Raw genomic sequence first — 23,564 nt, 5'->3', positions numbered from 1 at the left:
AATGTATAATGTTTAACTACATCTTAACAGAGAAAAATACAGATTTTTCCTTTTATCGGGTTAATTACCTGCCACTCTCCAACAGCTAAACTTTTTGTTGTCTACAAGATTGATTAACAGCTTACTGAAGGATCAAGTTACATGCTGCCCATACAAGTCTATTTAAAGAAGAGAACTGAGGAGGTAAATAGGAGAGTGGAGTTGTAACTGGAGAGAGCCAGAGAAAAACAGAAAGTCCAAATAGCTAACAATGAGTTTTAGATCTCATCCCAGGGCTTAATTTACAGAGTAGACGGCTTGTTACTGCTCTATAATGTCCTCCATGCTGCTTCTGCTTCATGGGGTATAATATAAGGACACAGAAGAGTAGTACATCCTCTTTTGTGAGTACAGTGTATGTGAGACATCATAGAGGCTAGGGTCCACCCACTAACTAAGGGGCAGCAAAAAATTAAAGATGGAGTCTGCAGAGGTGAATTGGTGAATTTATGTGTACAAATTAAATAATGGTTACAAATAGTGCTACACAGCTATCTGAAATGACAACTGTGCTATTTGGTAGGATTACAACAGCAGGGCTCAAATAAAAGTAAAGCATGTATTTATACATGTAATATATGTAAATATATAAATATATCACTGACCTGAATCTTGAATGGTCTCTTTCATTTCCTGTGTGTCTGTAGTCAAAAAGCACAAAAATAAACTCATTAGGGAAAGTGGTAATACTCTGCCCCCTCTCTGTGCAAAGCCCGAGGACTCATGAAAAATATAGGCAGCATGAGAAAATAAATTGAACAAGTGTTTTCAGCCAATCAAGGCATATACAAGAACCTCTACATTATTCTCTAATGATAGCTTGTGCTGCACTAAATAAGAAAAGAACAAAAAATGTTGCTCATAAACAAAGTAATGAATGTCATCACTGGTCAGGAGAACATCCTAATCACATCCTAATCACTGGTCAGGAGAACATCCAGACTTCTAATCTACAATAAAACCCAGTTCCAAATGTTTAATTCCCCTGCAGCTCCCCCACAGGAGAAATGGCATACTGAATGTAGCCTAATGAAATCAGTGAACTTAGAAAATTATGTTTTTCTCCGTAGTTCCCCTTCATAACGTGGGCAATCAGATCAATACTAGGGCAATATTACTGCAAGGGATGTATATACATTCACTTTCAAGTAAGAAAATTTGAGAGCAAGTGTGCCTCTAATTCCAGATTACAAATGCTCCAAACACAATTTTTTAAAATAATTTATATATCTTATTATTTTAAGATATTTTATGAAACTGAATCATCCTTCAAATCAATCAATCAATCAATATATTTTTCTTTTTGTTTTTTTAATCAATATATTTACTTGAATCTGTAGCTGCTTCCTTCCGGTCACCAACATTTTCTGTATAAAAAATACAAAAATAAAAGTGTCAATAGTGTTGTCTTCAATTAGATACAAGAGGCCATTGCCTGTGGTCTGGACAAGCAGTGAAGGGGATTCCCATCTTAGTCAGTCGCAGGTTATATTATGTTTATTAGTGTTGAGCAGCATAGGCCATATTCGAATTCGCGAATATTCGCGAATATATGGACGAATATTCGTCATATATTCGCGAATATTCGCATATTCGTAATATCCTCGTTCTATTTTCGCATGCGCAAACAAAATCGCGTATGCGATAATTTTAAAATTAGCATAAACGAAAATTCGCGTATGCAAAAATTAGCATATGCTAATTTTCGCATATGCGAAATTCGCACGCCAGTTTCACACAGTACTATTAGAGCCTTCTTTACACCACACAAGCTGGAAGGAGAGAGGGATGATCACTGTGATGTGTACTGTGAAAAAAAAAAAACGAATATTCGTAATTACGAATATATAGTGCTATATTCGCGAATATTCGCGAATTCGCGAATATGCGATATTCGCGAATAAAATTCGCTTTGCGAATATTCGCGAGCAACACTAATGTTTATTGGGAACTGGTATAGTAGTCTTTATTGGGAACTGGTATAGTAGTCTTCATTCTACACTTACTGTAGGATTTATGGTAAGAATGAGATAATTTTATTATTTCAGTATTAGATTATTTATTTTAAAACCCTATAAGATAAAAAAAAAAAATGTAACTACATAAATCAGTTTCCACAATGCCTGCAAAAAAGGTAAAATAACTAAATGGACAAAAAGCCTCGCTCACCTGCATCTTGAGAAGGTTCTTTCTGGTCTTCTGCAGCTGCAAAATAATAAAAGAGACTAAAATTAACAACTGATAGAAACAATGCATAGTGACTGCAAGAGTAGAAAGTATGCAGTAATATAATCTAGGGACATCTCTAAGGTTGGGATCACACATAGTATTTTGGTCAGTATTTTTATCCAAAACCAGAAGTGAATCCTTAAAGGGGTACTCCACCTGCCAGCGTTCGTAACTAAATGTTCCGAGCGCTGCTTTTGTGCTGAGGGAGTCGGTCACGCCCCTTGTGACGTCATGACCATGCTTCCTTGATGCAAGTCTATGGGACCATAAGGGGGTATGGCCATGATGTCACAAGGGGCGTGACCAACCCGCACAGCGTGAAAACAGCATTCGGAACTAAATGGCCAGTGGAGAACCCCTTTAATCCAACCTAAGGCTGGGCTCATGCAGTAACGTTTTGGTTCAGTAGTAATTTTTAAAGGTTCACTGAAGCATAGATATATAGAATATCTTGGTAGATAAGAACCATTTGGACCATCTAGAGTGCACAATATTCTAAGTACTATGAATAGTCACTGGCCTTATCTTATATAAGAATAACCGTATGCCTACATGCTTAAACTCCTTCACTGTATTTGTAGCTACCACTTCTGCAGGAAAGTTATTACATGCATCCACTACTCTCTCAGTAAAGTAAGGGTATGTTCACATGGTGGAATTTCCGTGTGGAATTCCACAGAAGAATTGCGTACAGACATTCCACTGGAGCAGAATCACATTGATTTCGATGGGATTCCGCTGCACTGTTCACACAGCAGAATTTCAGCACCAGATGTGTTTGCGGTGGAAATTCCAATTTCAGGGTCAGCAGAAATAATAGACTTAGGTCTTTTCTTCCTGCGGATTCCGCAAGGAAATGTATTGCCGTCTATGAGACGGTGCATTTCCGAGCGTTCCTAGGTCCTGCAGGATTAGTTAAACGTGCAGACATTCTGCATATTTTCCGCTGTGTGAACCCGGCCTAATATTTACTGCAGAAACCTTCACCCTGTAATAAAAAACTATGCCCTCTTTTTCTTCTAGTTTTTCTTCTATATAAATCACTATGCATTAGTTTAGTAGCTCTTCTCTGAAAATTCTCCAATGTATCTATATCCTTCTGGAGATACAGTCTTCAGTACTGCGTACAATACTCCAAGTGAGGTCTCACCAGTTCTGTACAGTAGCATGAGCCCCCCTCTCCACTGCTTATACCTCTTCCTATACACCCATGAGCACTTCCCTCGATACTGCTAATAGCTCTCCCTATACACCCATGAGGACTTCCCTCTTCATTGCTTATAACTCTCCCTATTTAACCATGGGCACTTTCTTCTCTTCTGCTTATACTTCTCCCTATGCACACACCCATATATATATATATATATATATATATATATATATATATACATACAGTACAGACCAAAAGTTTGGACACACCTTCTCATTCAGAGTTTTCTTTATTTTCATGACTATAAAAATTGTAGATTCACACTGAATGCATCAAAACTATGAATTGGAATTATATACATAACAAAAAAAGTGTGAAAATATGTCATATTCTAGGTTATAGCCACCCTTTGCTTTGATTACTGCTTTGCACATTCTTGGCATTCTCTTGATGAGCTTCACCTGAAATGGACTTCCAACAGTCTTGAAGGAGTTCCCAGAGATGCTTAGCACTTGTTGGCCCTTTTTGCCTTCACTCTGCGGTCCAGCTCACCCCAAACCATCTCGATTGGGATCAGGTCCGGTGACTGTGGAGGCAAGGTCATCTGGCGCAGCACCCCATCACTCTCCTTCTTGGTCAGTTAGCCCTTACACAGCCTGGAGGTGTTTGGGGTCATTGTTCTGTTGAAAAATAAATGATGGTCCAACTAAACGCAAACCGGATGGAATAGCATGCCGCTGCAAGATGCTGTGGTAGCCATGCTGGTTCAGTATGCCTTCAATTTTGAATAAATCCACAGCAGTGTCACCAGCAAAGCACCCCCACACCATCACACCTCCTCCTCCACACCAGCACACCTGTGAAGTGAAAACCATTTCAGGTGACTACCTCTTGAATCTCAACAAGAGAATGCCAAGAGTGTGAAAAGGAGTAATCAAAGCAAAAGGTGGCTACTTTGAAGAACCTAGAATATGACATATTTTCAGTTGTTTCACACTTTTTTGGTATGTATATAATTCCACATGTGTTAATTCATAGTTTTAATGCTTGCAATGTGAATCTACAATTTTCATAGTCATGAAAATAAAGAAAAACTCTGAATGAGAAGGTGTGTCCAAACTTTTGGTCTGTACTGTACATACACACAAATATATATTTACATATATATATATATATATATATATATATATATATATATATATATAAAATCCAGCTATAACGCAGCACTCCAGAAAATAGTGAAAAAAGTAGGGATTTATTTCTGTCACATCAATAATATTAATAATACATACAATCAATAATATTGATGTGACATAAATAAATCCAAATTTTTTTCACTATTTTTTGGAGTGCTGCGTTATTGCTTGATTTTATCTAACCAAGGACTTGTATCAAGAGGTTCTGGACGCTGGCACCAACATATCTAGGCTGAGTAGTGCTGCAATATTTTTTGGTTTTCTACATATATATATATATATATATATATATATATATATATATCTTAGAGATGGAAAATTAGATTCGGACAATTCGCAGAGTTTTTAGAAAAATTTGGTTTGATCCGAATTTATTCCTGCCGAATCTATATTAAACATGGCTATTTCTGGACTACAGAGAGCCTCAATAGGGGTGTAGAACACGTTGCTTTGTTCTAACACACATATGGAGTGTGCTGGGGTGGTGAAATAATACTGTTATTCAGCATGACATGTAGATTACATGCATCGCATTTAGAATCACTGCTGCAGAACGGCACAATGACAGAGCCTGGAGGTGGCATCAGTATGAGGAGACCATATAGCGGCTGAATGACACAGCATGGAGGTGTTGGCAGCATTAGGAGACCATATAGTGGTTAAATAACACAGTGTGGAGGTGTTGGCAGCATGAGGAGACCATATAGTGGCTGAATGACACAGCGTGGAGGTGTTGGCAGCATGAGGAGACCAAATAGTGGCTGAATAACACAGCCTGGAGGTGTTGGCAGCATGGGAAGACCATATAGTGGATGAATGACACAGTGTGGAGGTGTTGGCAGCATGAGGAGACCATATAGTGGCTGAATAACACAGCATGGAGGTGTTGGCAGCATGAGGAGACCATATAGGGGCTGAATGACACAGCAAGGAGGTGTTGGCAGCATGAGGAGACCATATAGTGGCTGAATGACAAAGCTTGGATGTGGCTGAAGCATGAGGAGACCATATAGTGGCTGAATGACACAGCCTGGAGGTGTTGGCAGCATGGGAAGACCATATAGTGGCTGAATGACACAGTGTGGAGGTGTTGGCAGCATGAGGAGACCATATAGTGGCTGAATAACACAGTATGGAGGTGTTGGCAGCATGAGGAGACCAAATAGTGGCTGAATAACACAGCCTGGAGGTGTTGGCAGCATGAGGAGACCATATAGTGGCTGAATAACACAGCATGGAGGTGTTGGCAGCATGAGGAGACCATATAGGGGCTGAATGACACAGCAAGGAGGTGTTGGCAGCATGAGGAGACCATATAGTGGCTGAATGACAAAGCTTGGATGTGGCTGAAGCATGAGGAGACCATATAGTGGCTGAATGACACAGCCTGGAGGTGTTGGCAGCATGGGAAGACCATATAGTGGCTGAATGACACAGTGTGGAGGTGTTGGCAGCATGAGGAGACCATATAGTGGCTGAATAACACAGTATGGAGGTGTTGGCAGCATGAGGAGACCAAATAGTGGCTGAATAACACAGCCTGGAGGTGTTGGCAGCATGGGAAGACCATATAGTGGCTGAATGATACAGTGTGGAGGTGTTGGCAGCATGAGGAGACCATATAGTGGCTGAATAACACAGTATGGAGGTGTTGGCAGCATGAGGAGACCATATAGGGGCTGAATGACACAGCATGGAGGTGTTTTGGCAGCATGAGAAGACCATATAGTGGCTGAATGACAAAGCTTGGATGTGGCTGAAGCATGAGGAGACCATATAGTGGCTGAATGACACAGCATGAAGGAGTTGGCAGCATGAGAAGACCATATAGTTGCTGAATGACACAGCCTGGAGCTGGCAGCAGCATGAGTAGACACTAAGGCTTCACAATCCCTAAGATTATAAGATGAATTTTGAAATTTAAATTGAAGATTTATGGTAGCTATTGCTACCATAAACATTTTTATGCCCAGGCCCAGCAGCATCCATAAACCATATATTGGCTGAATGACACAGCCTGGAGGTGGCTGAAACATGAGGAGACCATATAGTGGTTTAATGACACAGCCTGGAGTTGACTGAAGCATGAGGAGACCATATATTGTCTGAATGGCACAGCCTGGAGTTTGCAGAAGCATGAGGAGACCATTGAAATTTAAGATTTTTAAATAGAAATTTAAGATTTTGAAATTGAGAATTTTGACATTGAAGGTGGCATCAGTATAAGGAGACCACATAGTGGCTGAATGACACAGCTTGGAGTTGACTGAAGCATGAGAAGAGACCATATAGTGTCTGAATGGCACAGCCTGGAGTTGGCGGCAGATGAGGAGACAATAGGGCCTCAAAATCAAAAATGAATAAAAGATGAATTTTGAAATTTCCATTGAAGATGTATGGTAACTAGTGCTACCATAAACATAGATAGGTATTGTCATAGATAGGTATTGGCATCACTAAATCATGTAGTAGCTGAATGACACAGACTGGAGCTGGCTGAAGCATCAGTAAGCCATATATTGGATGAATGGCACAGCCTGGAGGTTGCTGAAGCATCAGTAAGCCATATATTTGATGAATGCCAGAGCCTGGAGGTGGCTGGAGCATCAGTAAACCATATATTGCACAATTGACACAGCCTGGAGGTGTTGGCAGCATGAGGAGACCATATAGTTGCTTAATGACACAGCCTGGAGCTGGCAGCAGCATGAGCAGACACTAGGGCTTTACAAGATTAAAGATTAAAAGCTGAAATTTGACATTTAAATTAAAGATTTATGGTAGCTAGTGCTACCATAAAATTTTTTAGGCCCAGGGCCAGCGGCATCAGTGAACCATTTATTGGCTGAATGACACAGCCTGGAGGTGGCTGAAGCATGAGGAGACCACACAGTGGCTGAATGACACAGCCTGGAGTTGGCTGAAGCATGAGAAGAGACCATATAGTGGCTGAATGAGACAGCCTGGAGGTGGCAGCAGCAGCATCAGGAGTCCTGAAAGTGACCCGGTGACAGAATGGTGCGGTGGGTGGCAATACCAGTACCCGGTGACGAAGGTTGGTGAAAAAAGGTCTGATGAGCAGGAATAATTGTAACTGGGGAGCAGTGCCTTAAATCTGTTTGGCAGTATCCATATTTGTGAAGCATTGGTGTGGCACCATGGTCAATCTACTCTGATGCATCAGGCGTTGGTGGTTGGAAATCCTGGCTGATCCATGCCTGATTCATCTTCAAGTTCCGTCTCTCCACATTTTTCATGGACAGACGAGTTCTCCTTGGGGTGACTATGGCCCCCACCGCACTAAACACCCCCTCTGATGGCACACTACTGGCCGAGCAGGACAGCTTTTCCAGGACAAACTCTGCTAGTTGTGGCCACAAATGAAGTTTGACTGCCCAGAAGTCCAGCAGATCTTCAAGGTGTGTTGGCAGGGACATGTCAAGGTATGCCACCACCTGCTGGTTCAGGTCCTGCTCCAGGTGAACATGCTGCTGATGAGTTGCTTCACTATGCGGGTGGAGACAGCTACTCATCAGCGACTGTAGACTCAGTCTGCTGCTGATGGAGCTGGTACTGCTCCTGTCACCCCACCCCTCCCCAGCAGCCATGGCAGTGGAAGGTGAGCGCAGGGGGCCCCCCGATTAAGACCTGCGAGAGGATGGACGATGGCGCTGATAGGCATCGGCTAACTGACTGCATAGGATTCCTCTGTAGTAGGTCACTTTGTCCTCCCTCTCAGGGGGTGTAAAAAAGGCCCCTATTATGTGGCGGTAGCAAGTGGCCAATAAGGAAAGCCAAAAATCATTTCGGCTGTCACTACGCAAGCAAGTGAGCATGCATCATGACATTTGTGCAAGTGACTCGGAGGGACTTCTGGCCTCCATCTCCACTTCATACTGCCACGGTGTCTCTGTGTCCTCTGTCTCACTTTCCTCATAACCCTCTAGCTCCTCAGGCTGCTCCTACTCCTCCTCTCCTGTAAGATTACTAGAAAAACCACCCATTTGGCGAAACCTAAACTGTGCTCCTCTGTGCCCATCCCCTCCTCCTCCAGTTCAGCCCCCACTGGGCTCATGTGGCCATGAGATGTAGGCAACACGTCTCTAGTGCACTGACCAGCCATCGTTTCCAACACATGTTGTAAGGAATGAAGCAATGGAATGATGTGTTCATCCCGTAATTCTGGCGACTTACTAATAATGTGGCTTCCTCAAAGGGCCTGAGAAAATGACAGGTGTCATGTATGAGCTGAGCTGCCACTGGTTCACATTGAAGTTCACACTGGTTCCCTCTCCGCTTGGATCATCAAGAAATCGGTGATGGCTTTTCTCTGTTCGTACAGTTGGTCCAACATATGGAGGGTAGAATTCCAATGTGTGGCAATGTCACAAAACAGACTATGTTGGGGGGGGGGGGGGGGGATACCGTTCTGACTCTGCAGCTCAAGGTGGTTGTGCTTTGCAGTGTACAAATGGGTGAAGTGCATGCAAAGTTTCCTTCCCATTGTTAGGATGTCTTGCAAATGGGGGGAACACTTCAGGAACTGCTTCACAACCAGTTTGAACATGTGAGCCATGGAGGGAGCATGGCTCAGCCTTTGCAGTCGCAGCACATGCAAGATTTTTTTCCCGTTGTCAGTCACCATGGTTCCTATTTCCAGTTTTCGTGGAGTAAGCCATGCTCTGATTTCTTTACAAATTACTTTTAGCAGTTCCTCCCCGGTGTGACTTTTTGCAAAGGCATACCATGTGAAGAACAACGTGACACCACCGTGCCCTGCACACATGGTATTCTGAAGTGCCACTGAGACTTGTCTGGGCAGTGGAGGCTGGGGACACGGTGGAGGATGAGGAGACAGAGTCGCACACTGTCACAGGACCAATGGCTTGAGGGCGTGGAGGAGGAAGCGGCGTGACCTGTCCAAGTTGCTGTTGTGGCTGTGCAGGAACCACATTCACCCAGTGGGCCATAAAGGACATGTATTTTCCCTGACCGTAGTTTCAGCTCCACACATCAGCACTGCCGTGCACTTTGGTACACACCGACAGGCTCAAGGACTGTCCCACCTTCTCTTCCACAAAATTGTGCAGGGCTGGTACTGCCTTCTTTGCAAAGAAATGACGGCTTGGGACTCTCCACCTCTGCTCAGCACAAGCCATCAGTACTGTAAAAACCACCACCTCCAACACTTGAAAAGGGAGGAACTGCAGCACCAGCAACTTGGACAGGAGCACATTCAGCTTCGGCACCATTGGATGAGTGGATGCATACTATTGTCTCTTGGACATGGCTTCGCCGATCGATTGTTGGCGGAATGGCTGACTAAAAGTAGGAGGAGCAGGAGCAACTGGAGGAACAGAAGGAGGGTGTGACACACAGCTCCCTTCAGCTGAGGTGGGGGAGCCTTGGCTGGCTGAAAGAAGGAGCGCCGTGCCACTAGGTGATGCAGCAGGCTGGACCACTTCATCGGAGCCACGGTTCTCCTAGGTCGCTTTATTGTGGTGAAGCATATGTTGACGCAGGGCCGTGGTGCCAACATTGGGACCTTGGCCACGCTTCACCTTCTGCCAACAAATCTTGCATCAGGCTATGTGAACCTTCTACGGATGCTTGATGAAAAACTGCCACACCGCAGAGTAGCTGATTTTCCCACCAACAGTCCACACTAATTGACTGCTACTGCCGTAATCTCTAGGAACCCCTGTTCCACTACCTCCTGGGAATGTAGGCTGTCGCGAAGCAGGTGGTCTGCCCCGGGCATGTTTGGCACCAGAATTTCCACTTCTGCCACCATGCTGACTGCCAACCATGCTACCACCTTGCTGGCTCAGCTGTTGCCTCACGAGCAACCTGCAACTCTCTTCTGATGATGATGAAGCCCCTTCTGCACCCAGCTCCCAATTGTGATTGGCTTCATCATCAACAAATGTCTGCATGTCACTGATGTCCTCCTCAGGTTCCTCAACAGTGTCTGCTTCAGGACCCTGAACCCTGGCAACACCGCCTCCCACGTCACTCTCCTCATGACTACTTGCCCGCCTAGCAAAGGAAGCGGCGGATGTCCCCTCCACTTGTTGGGTTGGCAGTAGCTACTGACTGTCCTCCATTAAATCGTCCTCAGTGAATAGTGGAGCTGAACAAACAGCATAAGATACTTCTGTAGGGGATGGAACAGCATAGGACAGAGGCAATGGGAGGACAGGGCTATGCCAACTGAGGGTTGTGTCTGAGGAACCCACCAACTGTTGACTGGGGGTATCAAATGTCACTTGTGGTGAAGTGGATGACTGTGTTAACAAATCGATGACCGCAGATGGGTTGCTGGTCGAGACACGACCGCTAGCTGATACCCGGGGCTCAGGCCTCTCGCTGCGACTCCTGCAGCCACTCGCCCCTAGTCTGCTGTGACCTCTGCCTGATGAATTCTGGCCTCTGCCACTCCTCTGTGCACGTTCTGGCACTTCTCTTCCTGACATACTTAGTGCGTATGTGAGAGGAGTACAATATGCTTCACTACGCTTAAAGCAGTATTTGTCTAGAACAGCAGCAGGTGTGTACTTTTGCATGGACTTTCACAGTTTCTAGGCCCTTGAAAGATTACCAGGTACAAAATAGTACACTAATGAGATGTAGGTATGTGGTATGCACTTATGAGGGCAGAAAAATGTGCAACAGTAAACTTAAAAAAGTATCTGAGTAAAAACACCAGCCGGTGAGTACTTTTGGCTGTCCTGTAACAGTATGTAGGCCCTTGACAGAGTAACAGGTTTAAAATAGTACACTACTTAGATGTAGGTACGTGGTATGCACTTATGAGGGTAGAAAAATGCGCTACAGTACACTTAATAAACGTATTGCAGTAACACACCTAGCCGGTGATTACTTTTGGCTGTCCTTTCACAGTATGTAGCCCTTGACAGATAGTACACCTACTAAGTACACCTACTTAGATGTAGGTATGTGGTATGCACTTATGAGGGTAGAAAAATGCGGTACAGTACGCTTAACAAAACGTATTTTAGTAAAACACCAGCCGGTGATTACTTTTGCCTGGACTTTCACGGTATCTAGGCCCTTGACAGATTAAGACATACAAAATAGTACACTACTTAGATGTACATATGAGGTATGCACTTATGAGGGCAGAAAAAAGTGGTACAGTACACTTAAAAAAAAACAACGTATTTTTACACAACACCTGCAGAACACAACGGTGCTGCAGCACAGAAAAACTGTGTACTAATCCCATAATTGCACTCTGTCAAAAACTATTAAGAATGGACTGCTGGGTATTATACCATCTAAAGACTAGTATAACCAGCTGATGATTTGTTGTGGAACAAAGACACAGAATTGCGCAAAAAAAATTATTCCTGCCTCCTCTGCTAAGGTTTATGAAGTTGAGGCAGCTTGTTGAAATGTATGAGGCAACACACAGCTCCCTGCCCCTCTCTGTAATACAATGCTGAAGAAAGTGACTGGGAGGTTTATGGCTGCAGTAAAAATCCCTTTCAGTGAAAAAAAAACACTCCTCTCTGTCCACAGGAACGCTGATGTGACTAGGATGTGAAATGCTGCCATAATGAGCTTTTCTGTGTAACACACACCCACAGCGATGTCCGTCCTATCTGTATGCAGTGTAATGAATGATATGACGAGCCGCATAATGGCTGCCGAATATATAGGGCTGTGACATCACAGGGGTGAATGGCTGCTGATAGGCTGCATCCTGCATGTGATTCAGGGTCATCCCGCCTACTTCCCTTCCCGCCTTGCCTTCCCGCCTTCCCAGGGTTCCTTGCCCCATGTACTGACATGTGGATCTGCCATTTTAGATGCCCTGGAGCCTGCACTGCAGTAAATGGAGTTTAATGAAGCGATTTGCGCAATATTCTCATTCGTTGCAAATCGAATATTTCATGAAATTCGTAACAAATTTGGGTTCATCAGCTTCGATTCGCTCATCTCTAATGTATACATATCTTTTTTTTTTTTTTTTTTTTACAGAGTTCTATTCCTCTCCCTAAGCCATTGTTTTCCAACATATGTGCCCCTAGCACAAACTACAACTCCCAGCATGCCCAGACAGCCAAAGGCTGGATAAATAAGAATAATAAAAATAAATAAATAAATAAATAAAAAGTATAACATTTGTTTTTACAAGATAAATAAAAGTTGCAAGGCATACAGCAGTGTTTCCTAACCAGGGTGCCTCCAGCTGTTGCAAAATTACAACTCCCAGCAGCCTTCGGCTGTCCAGGCATGCTGGGAGTTGTAGTTTTGCCACAGCTAGAGGCAATCTGGTTGGGAAAAGCTGCTCTATGTAGTATTACACATACTTATTAAACATAATTCGTAAAAAAAAAAAAAAAAAGCTGCATTCACTAAGGGTTAAAGAGCGTCCACGAAATGCCGCGATTCGGGTAAATACGCACAGTTTTGCTTGAATCCTGAAAATAATAACAGGCAGGTCTCAGACCCGAGGTAACACATTTTCCAATTACACATGTGCTTTTTATTGTCCCCTTTTACGACAGCAAGTAACAGCTGCACGTTCGGCTATAAAAAGCCATACAATTAAACATAAAACAAAAGCGCAGAAAGCGACCATTAGCCTGGACTTTTTTTTTAATCTTTCTTCTTTTTTTTCTTTTTTTTTTTAAATTCCTTCCCCCCTCCCATTCAAAATTTCGCTTATTTGTACATAGGGAATAGTCTGGCGAGTGATCACATTACATTACAGGATTTTTTTCCCTTCAAAGTTTCACCAATAATTCATATTCTGACCTCCCCACGCTCCTTTTCCAGATTGAAACGATTTCTCAAGCGGCGGCCGAACGTAAGAAAATTTTTTAAAAAGCAGGCAGGCGGCTATTCTCGCCAGCTGCCTTCTCCAGGCATCAGGGGGGGGGGGGAGTTCGCAGCGCAGAAGACAATCATACTTCTGTTATCTGCGTCCTCGTGATTGAAGTGATCATCACAATATGGGCTCCGACCAGAGCCGAGCTTTCTGCTAGACACATAATCCCAGCTTCAGCCGCACAGCCTGCTGCTCCGCTGATCAGACAGCCGTCCTTTGTGCCTTGATTCAGAACACTGACACAGATCTATTAAACGGAGCTCATGGAACGACTCGAACGGGACAAAAAAAAAAAAGGAAATTCATTCCCGGAATTCAGAAAAAAATCAAATAAATAAATAAAAGCTGATATAATACCAAACACATGCTGCCTCATACCACTGAGATTTTCCCCTTTTTTTATATCTCTTTATCCTATAAAGACCTCTCTCCCCCATATCAAGGATTATTGTTGAAACAAAATGCATGGCTTTTTTTCGTAAAAGGGGAAAACACGATTCGCCTATTACAGCATGCATGTTAACATTGGATAATGACACCACGCAACATACTAAGGCAGCCAGCACGAAATTGTTGCTTGTAATCCTCGCTTATTCCAGCAGGGGGAGCAGAAGCCTTTTCAAAACAAAAAGTTATTTTTTTCGAATTCTCACAAAAGCACTTTCCAGTGTGCCTTGCGTGTTATTATTTGTTTTATGCTTTTTTTCTTTTTTTTTTCTTTGCCGGTTTTAACAATGTAGGGTAAATAGTCTGAATAAATAGATACTCTGTTTTTATTAGGCCTTTATTGGTCGTCGGCGCGTTAAACAAACTTCGGATGACACAGTTCTGTCATAAAAAAATAAATAAAATAAAATTTAAATAAAATAACATTTAATTTTGCCCTTGTTTGCAAGAGTCTTGTTAAGAGAGAGAGAGAGAGAGAGAAATGTGCGGCTGAATTAATAGGATTATGAGAGGTTTAATAGATGTAACATATCGCAATAATCTGCATTCGACAGATCCATTATTATTTTTTTTGCTCCTTTTCTTTGTTTAATGATGATTCTGCTTTTATTTTACCTATTAAGCAGTTTATGACTATATAGTTACATCCCCGGTTTACCAGATGTGTGAAGTGGATGAACTGTAAAGACAAAACAAAGGATTAGATGAAGACTTTGTTCTATCTAATTAAAAATGACCTTTGGATATGGTAATTCTAAGCCACAATGTGGAAACTGTCGCTGTACAATAAATAGTTAACTAAATAAGATGCTGGATAACATAATGCTTGTGATTTTTACTTTCTGACATTTTTTGGGGGGGAGGAATCACTTTTGATATACCGTATTTTTCGCCCTATAGGACGCTCCGGCATATAAGACGCACCCAATTTTAAATGAGGAAAATCTAGAATACAATGTAAAGTATAGGTCACAGTGATCTTCAACCAGCGGACCTCCAGATGTTGCGAAACTACAACTCCCAGCATGCCCGGACAGCCGTCGGCTGTCTGGGCATGCCCGGAGTTGCAGTTTTGCAACATCTGGAGGTCCGCAGGTTGAAGACCACTGGTATAGGAGGTAATACTCACGTGTCCCCACCGCTCATCACCACTGCCCTGGATGTCGCCCTTTCATTGCTGTCGCCGCGTCCCCGGGGTGTCCCTGTCGCTCCGGAATGTCTCTGCTGCCCGGTATCCTCGCTCTCCATAGCCGCCATCATGTCGCTACGCACGCTGCTCCTATTGGATGACGGGACGGCGTGCGCAACGACGTGATGACGACGAAGGAGAGCGCCGGCCATGCAGGGCATCCAGGCACGGAGCAGACACCGAGGAGGCAGGTAAGGTCCCTCCCGTTGCAGCCGGGTTAGTGTCACTTTCGCTTCAGACACGGCAGTCAGCTTTGATCGCCACGTCTGAAGGGCAATACAGGGCATCACCGAGATTGGTGATGTCCTGTATTAGCAGCGGGTCCCGGCCGTAGTTTTTGTTTTGTTTTTTTAAAGCAAATTACATTGTATAACCTTTATTTTGCTATTAAAGCACTGGCTTAGCATTTGACATTACTGAGAACATGGGGAATATTTAAAGGGTTGTCTTATTACAGACACATCACTTTCATGTGACTGTGTGTTTGTCACGGACCCCAGCCATCTTGAAGCATACTTACCTAGTCTCCACTCCACATGCTACTCGGTGTCTGTGCTTCCAGTTGTCACCGCTGCTCTACTGTCCAATCCTAGCATGCAATGACTCTTTTAGATTTGAGAGGCAAGCATGTGCTTTAGCTATCATACAATGGGAATCCTTCCTACCACTTGCACCTGACCAGTAGATTTTATTGCTGACATATGTGTGTGTTAGTATCTGCTTCTCCTTTGTTTAACCCAGTTTGCTCTTTGGCCATTCATCTGTCCTCTGCTGGACCTGCCCTGACTAAACCCAGCCTAAAGTGACCCCGTTGTCCATCTCCCATAACTGTGCTAACTCTGTCAGCCCGAACCTGTCAGCCCCGTCACTACTACATCATTCTGGACCACTCTGTCAGCAGATGTCAATAGTCATTACACTAAGGATAGCAACCTGGGAGATTTTTGCTGGAAAAAGTCTAAAACCCCTCTTGGGGGTTAAGAGAAAAGAACCGGGGCTTCTTAGGCTATGTTCATAAAGGGGAATGTCCGCACGGAAAATCTCAGTGCAGACATTCCCCTGACAGCTGAGCTAGGACCACTCGGAAATGCGCCATCTCATAGACAGCAATGCATTTCTGTGCAGAGTTTGCTGAAAGAATAGACATGCCTATTCTTTCTGCAGACACCGGAATTTGAATTTCCATACCAGATGTGTCTGGCACAAAAATTTTGCTATGTGAACAGCGTAGCAGATTCCTGTTGAAATCAATGGGACTCTGCTGCTGCAGAATCTCTGTGCAAAATTCCCATGTATAATTCAGGTAGGAATGTATGACAGGGTTCACATCAGGGTATCTTTGGCCAGAATTTTTGCCGGAGATCCAAAGGACGGTGCCAGGAGCTTACTGACTGCATTGCCATCCTCATAGATGTAGAAATTAGAAGTTTATACACACATTCTATTGGGAGATCCGCAAAGAAATGCATTGCCATCTATGAGGACAGCAATGCAGTCCACAAGATCCTAACACCGCCCCAGGCAGAGGCGTAACTTGTAGCTTCTGGGCCACGGAGCATAATCTGCAACAGGGCCCTATATGCCAATTATAATACTGGTCTCTTATGGGGTAGATCTGCTTTGGGACCCCTTAGGCACCAGGGCTCCAGTGCGACTGCTACCTCTATAGCTATACCCCTGGCCCCAGGATCTCTGGCAGGAATTCTGCCCAAAGATTCTCTGGTGTGAACACGGCCTTATAGCGTATGTCCAGAGCTCAATAATCCCTATATTGTTAGCCTCTCTCCTGTCAGGCTCAAAGAAGGGTATTCTGAGAAGTGACCCTCCTCTATAGTCCGTAATCAGGCACCTGGAAAAGGAGGAAGGACTATCATCTATGTGTACCGTGGTCAATTCGGTATAAGCAGAGTTGTTAACAGCAGTCATGGGGCCCCATGAAAAAATATACATTGAAGCCCACTTCCTACTATTTCCTTTGGCAGCAACACAATAACCAGTACCAATTACACCTACAGTATAAATCGCGCTATTATAAAGGATAAAATCTTTTGTTGTATCTTAAAGTATACCTATAACTTGAAAAAACTTTCGACATGTCCTAAAGGCATGTTAAAAGTTTTGATCGGTGGGGGTCTGAGTGTTCAGCTCTCCACCGATCAGGAGAAAGAGCTGGAAGAAGACCGTATGGCCGCATGCTCCTCTCCCTGCTCTGTGTCATGTGACTAAAGGGGTAATCCACTGGAAAACATTTTTATTTAAATCAACTGGTGCCGGAAAGTTAAACAGATTTGTAAATTACTTCTATTAAAAAATCTTAATCCTTCCAGTACTTATCAGCTGCTGTGTGTTCCAGAGGAAGTTCTTTTCTTTTTGAATATCCTTTCTGCCTGACCACAGTGCTCTCTGTTGACACCTCTGTCCATTTTAGGAACTGTCCAGAGTAGGAGCAAATCCCCATAGCAAACCTATCCTGCTCCGGACAGTTCCTAAAAGGTACAGAGGTGTCAGCAGAGAGCACTGTGGTCAGACAGAAAGGATATTCAAAAAGAAAAGAACTTCCTCTGGGACATACAGCAGCTGATAAGTACTGGAAGGGTTAAGATTTTTAATTTAAGTAATTTACAATTTACCAGTAATTTACCAGTTAATAACATTTTTTTTTTTCCAGGGGAGTACTCCTTTAAGACCTGCTCCATAGACTTACATTGAGAGCATGTCACAGATTCAGGAGAAGTCTATGCTTAGCGTATTCTCCTAATCCTTGGGGGTCTGAACACTTAACACCTTAACACCGTTTTTCCAAGTGACAGTGGTCATTTAAAGGAAACTGGCCTATAATTTAAAGTTCCCTGCCTAGATGCTCACACAACAAGAAAATTACAAAGGCAGCTTAGACAATATAAAAATATCACAAAATAAGATAATTTCAGCACAAGTCTATGCGAAAAGTAAAAACACACTGGCCCTGATTTATCAAACTGTGTGAGAGAAAAAGTGAAGTGATTTTCTCACAGCAACCAATCACAGCTCAGCTTTCACTTTACCAGAGCTTGTTTGTTGAACTGTGATTGGTTGTTGTGGGAAAATTACTCCACTTTTTCTCTCACACAGTTTGATAAATCTGGGCCACTGTGTATGCAATCGTACAGATGCATGTGAGTTGATCACTCCCCGCCCTTTAGGTTTCATGCAGGATTGGTTGGCAATTGCAAAGTAAGGCAAGCAGAGGCCACTCAAAATCTAAAAGAGCTTAGCCATGCATGTGCTAAAACCCAGCAGCAGAGCAGGGGTTACAGTAGCCTGTCTGAGGAACCAGAGAATGGCTGATGTGTGGGATCAGGGAGAGTTGAGTAAGCTGAGCAGAGGTTGGGAACAGTGGCATATAGGATAAGCTTTGAGTGATCACGCGGGCATACGGGCAGGTCACTGCTACAAATCCTGGGGGTAAGACCCAAACGGTTTTGCTGAAGACGGCAGTGGATTAAACCAGTGACTATATGCAGGGTCACACGGGGCGCATCTGCAGCATATTTCACGCTGCAGATGCATTGGCGACAGTCACAGAGGGACTGCGGAGCGAGCTCCTGGCTGCCGCCGGGAGCTCGCTCTGCAGTCCCTCCATGACTGCCGTCAGTGCATCCACAGCACGAAATACACTACAAATGCGCCCTGTTAGACCCTGTCTAGAGATGAGCGAACTTACAGTAAATTCGATTTGTCACGAACTTCTCGGCTCGGCAGTTGATTATTTTTCCTGCATAAATTAGTTCAGCTTTCAGGTGCTCCGGTGGGCTGGAAAAGATGGATACAGTCCTAGGAGACTCTTTCCTAGGAATGTATCCACCTTTTCCAGCCCACCGGAGCACCTGAAGGCTGAACTCATTTACGCAGGAAAAGTCATCAACTGCCGAGCCGAGAAGTTCGTGACGAATCGAATTTACTGTAAGTTCGCTCATCTCTAACCCTGTCCTATAACTTGTTATTTGATTAATTATTTTTGAATGACTTTAAAACCCCCTAAACTGTACATAACAATGGGGGGGATTTATCAAAACCTATGCAGAAAAAAAGTTGCTGAGTTGCCCATAGCAACCAATCCGATCGCTTCTTTCATTTTTCAGAGGCCCTTTTTAAAAATGAAAGAAGAGATCTGATGGGTTGCTGTGGGCAACTGGTTAACTTTTCCTGTGCACAGGTTTTGAGAAATCTCTCCCCGATGTAACCAAAATTGAAAAATGATAAGACTTTCTGTTTTGTGCAATAAAACTAGGAAAAGAAAAAAGAAAAAAAAAAACAACAACAAAAAAGGCAAGTAAACCTGACTTAGGCTTCTAGGCAAAATGTCAGTCTCATGATTGAAACATTCCCTTGAAAGCACAATGACATATATAGGACTTTCCAAACCCAAGTTTAAAGTAAGCCAAGCTCAAAGGCTTCCCATGAAACATCAAATAACTTTCCAGGGTATCTCCTCTGTAAGTCATTACATTACTGTACGGCCGCCTAGAAGGATTACTGCCAAGTGAAAAGACTCATTGGTTTGATAGGCAGCAGCACGTCTGTGAAAGTGAATGAACACTTTCAACTGTATTACTGCGAATCCAGCAAATCCAAAATCAATGTGAGCCCAAAAGAACAACAGGCTCTCAAAGACCACAATGGCCGGAGCGGCAGACAATTAATTCAGTATGCGGCCGCTGCTTTAATGCGCTTATCGCTGATATTTCATCATTCTAAAAGCACAAAAGACCCAGCATGCCTCAAATTACAAAGAAGCATAATAAGCAAAGTGACAGCAGTCATGGCAGTCACCATCAAATAGCCCCAGACACCTCATACGCCGTCCATGTAGAATATAATAAATAAACTGTCACTTATGTTCACCGCCATCACCGAGCTAGAAAACATTCTGACTGATAGAAGTCTGACTCCAGAATCTAAAAGTAGCCGGCATGCCAGGGGAAAAAAATGTAAAGGGGTACTCCGGTGGAAAACTTTTTTCTTTTTAATTAACTGGTGCCGGAAAGTAAAACAGATTTGTAAATCACTTCTATTGAAAAATCTTAATCCTTCCAGTACTTATTAGCTGCTGAATACTACAGAGGAAATTATTTTCTTTTTAGAACACAGGACATCACGAGCACAGTGCTCTCTGCTGACATCTCTGTCTATTTTAAGAACTGTCCAGAGTGGGAGAAAATCCCCATAGCAAACAAATGCTCCTCTGGTCAGTTCCTAAAATGGACAGAGATGTCAGCAGAGAGCACTGTGCTCGTGATTCAGCAGAGAGCACTGTGTTCCAAAAATTAAAGAATTTCCTCTGTAGTATTCAGCAGCTAATAAGTACTGGAAGGATAAAGATTTTTTTTAATAGAAGTAATTTACAAATCTGTTAAACTTACTAGCAACAGTTATTCAAAGAAAAATGAAAAGATTTCCACCGGAGTACCCCTATAAGGGTAATTTCGGGATTCTTTAAAAATTTTATTTGACTATGTTAAAGGGGCTGTAAAGTTAGTGAAGTTCATAATATAGTGTCTGTAACTGTGTTTTATTGTGGTATCGCAATTCCTCTGTGATTTTTGGCCCAAGGTTTATTTTTAACAAGATGTCGTCTCAGGCTTTCCCAGGTTGCAGTGCTGCCCGAGACATTACATCACTAGTAAGGCGATCAGAGGGGACCTGTCTTTGCTACAATGGGTGGAACAAACGCTGAGTGGGAGGATGGTTATTCTGCAAAAATTGTAGTTTTGCCACAGCTGGAGGCACCCTGGTTAGAAAACACTGGTCTGCAGTATTTTAGCAGTATTTCTAAACAATTTATTAAGCTACTTTCCATTGCAGTTTAAGGATAAATACAACCCCGGCTTTATTTGTGAAATAATCTGTAATGGCTTCCAGCAAAGCCAACTAACAAATAAAAATATGTGTCCCGGCGGGATTTGTTCCCTTTGGCATATTGTTCTGTTCCTGTGGTCTCAAAGTGTGGCCCTCCAGATGCTGCAAAACTTCAACTCCCAGCATGCCCGGACAGCCAACGGCTGTCCGGGCATGCTGGCAGTTGAAGTTTTGCAACATCTGGAGGGTCACACTTTGAGACCACTGTTCTGTACCCAGGATGCACGACTTCATGAAGTCTCTTGGTTTCCTAGATCAGTGTTTGGAAATAATGTAATATTAGAAACCAAAAGTGGGTATTGGAACACAAGTCCATTATGGCTGGGGCGTCAATGACTTGCGGTGATGTTTTGTATATAGCTCCAACGTATTCCATGGCATTGTACTGTGATTGGCATCATATTGCTCCCTGCTTTTGTGGAATTGGCCATATGTAGACCAATATATGGCGGGTTGATACTCAAGTTCAATTCCTATAGGTCACCTAAGTGACCCAAAAGTAACCCAATTTCCCATATATTCCCCAAACTTTATTATTAAATCTTAATTAAGCACACATTTAATTTAAAAGATACTGTGTTTTTCCGCTCCTAAGGTATTAGCTGCTATATAGCACTCTCCGTATTTATGATCGGTGTACACCTGCAGCGTGTACAACATATATAGGAGCTAACACTGATATTTAAAATCAAAGCTCAGCCCCCCTCTGGGGCTGAGCTTTGATTTTAACCCCTTAAGGACGCAGGACGTAAATGTACGTCCTGGTGAGGTGGTACTTAACGCACCAGGACGTACATTTACGTCCTGTGCATAACCGCGGGCATCGGAGCGATGCCCGTGTCATGCGCGGCTGATCCCGGCTGCTGTTCGCAGCCAGGGACCCGCCGGCAATGGCCGACGCCCACGATCTCGCGGGCGTCCGCCATTAACCCCTCAGGTGCTGGGATCAATACAGATCCCGGCATCTGCGGCAGTGCGCCATTTGAATGAATGATCGGATCGCCTGCAGCGCTGCTGCGGGGATCCGATCATTCAGAACGCCGCACGGAGGTCCCCTCACCTTCCTCCTTTCGGATCCCGGCGTCTCCTGCTCTGGTCTGAGATCGAGCAGACCAGAGCAGAAGATCGCCGATAACACTGATCTGTTCTATGTCCTATACATAGAACAGATCAGTATTAGCAATCATGGTATTGCTATGAATAGTCCCCTATGGGGACTATTCAAGTGTAAAAAAAATGTAAAAGTAAAAAAAAAAGTGAAAAATCCCCTCCCCCAATAAAAAAGTAAAATGTCCGTTTTTTCCTATTTTACCCCCAAAAAGCGTAAAAAATCAATTTTATAGACATATTTGGTATCGCCGCGTGTGTAAATGTCCGAACTATTAAAATAAAATGTTAATGATCCCGTACGGTGAACGGCGTGAACGAAAAAAAAAAAAGTCCAAAATTGCTACTTTTTTTTTATGCATTTTATTAAAAAAAAATTATAAAAATGTATTAAAAGTTTTTTACATGCAAATGTGGTATAAAAAAAAGTACAGATCATGGCGCAAAAAATGAGCCCCCATACCGCCGCTTATACGGAAAAATAAAAAAGTTAGAGGTCATCAAAATAAAGGGATTATAAACGTACTAATTTGGTTAAAAAGTTTGTGATTTTTTTTAAGCACAACAATAATAGAAAAGTATGTAATAATGGGTATCATTTTATTCGTATTGACCCTCAGAATAAAGAACACACGTCATTTTTACCATAAATTGTACGGCGTGAAAACGAAACCTTCCAAAATTAGCAAAATTGCGTTTTTCTTTTTAATTTCCCCACAAAAATAGTGTTTTTTGGTTGCGCCATACATTTTATGATATAATGAGTGATGTCACTACAAAGGACAACTGGTCGCGCATAAAACAAGCCCTCATACTAGTCTGTGGATGAAAATATAAAAGAGTTATGATTTTTAGAAGGCGAGGAGGAAAAAATGAAAACGTAAAAATTAAATTGTCTGAGTCCTTAAGGCAAAAATGGGCTGAGTCCTTAAGGGGTTAAATATCAGTGTTAGCTCCTATATTGGTTGTACACGCTGCAGGTGTACACCGATCATAAATACGGAGAGTGCTATATAGCAGCTAATACCTTAGGAGCGGAAAAACACTGTATCTTTTAAATTAAATGTGTGCTTAATTAAGATTTAATAATAAAGTTTTGGGAATATATGGGAAATTGGGTTACTTTTGGGTCACTTAGGTGACCTATAGGAATTGAACTGCTTTTGTGGAACACACATTTGTCACATCTAATGACTAATTCACACTTACATTTCATAGGAGACCTGAAGTAATGTAATTATGGCTTGTGTGTATTAATCCTTTTAATGTTAAAGGGGTACTCCGGTGAAAACCTTTTTTCTTTTAAATCAACTGGTGGCAGAAAGTTAAACATATTTGTAAATTACTTCTATTAAAAAATCTTAATCCTTCCAGTACTTATTAGCTGCTGAATGTTATAGAGGAAATTCCTTTCTTTTTGGAACACTGATGACATCACGAGCACAGTGC

The 23,564-nt window shown here is 42.9% G+C and overlaps 1 protein-coding gene across 1 annotated transcript in view; it reads right to left on the bottom strand.

Annotated features, from left to right (window-relative positions):
* Positions 1–23,564, bottom strand: part of MACROD2 (mono-ADP ribosylhydrolase 2) — a 2,467,642-nt gene that overhangs the window by 105,754 nt on the left and 2,338,324 nt on the right. Inside the window, exons 12-14 of the mRNA XM_056567894.1 lie at positions 2,209–2,244; positions 1,368–1,406; positions 645–680 (exon numbers count right to left, since the gene is read on the bottom strand). Of these exons, the coding sequence (XP_056423869.1) occupies positions 645–680; positions 1,368–1,406; positions 2,209–2,244 (111 nt within the window). The remainder of the gene's footprint in view (positions 1–644; positions 681–1,367; positions 1,407–2,208; positions 2,245–23,564) is intronic.

This window comes from Hyla sarda, chromosome 3 (genome assembly GCF_029499605.1).
Source record: "Hyla sarda isolate aHylSar1 chromosome 3, aHylSar1.hap1, whole genome shotgun sequence".
In the NCBI taxonomy this organism is placed as follows: domain Eukaryota; kingdom Metazoa; phylum Chordata; class Amphibia; order Anura; family Hylidae; genus Hyla; species Hyla sarda.
This window is presented reverse-complemented; position numbering and strand designations above follow the sequence as displayed.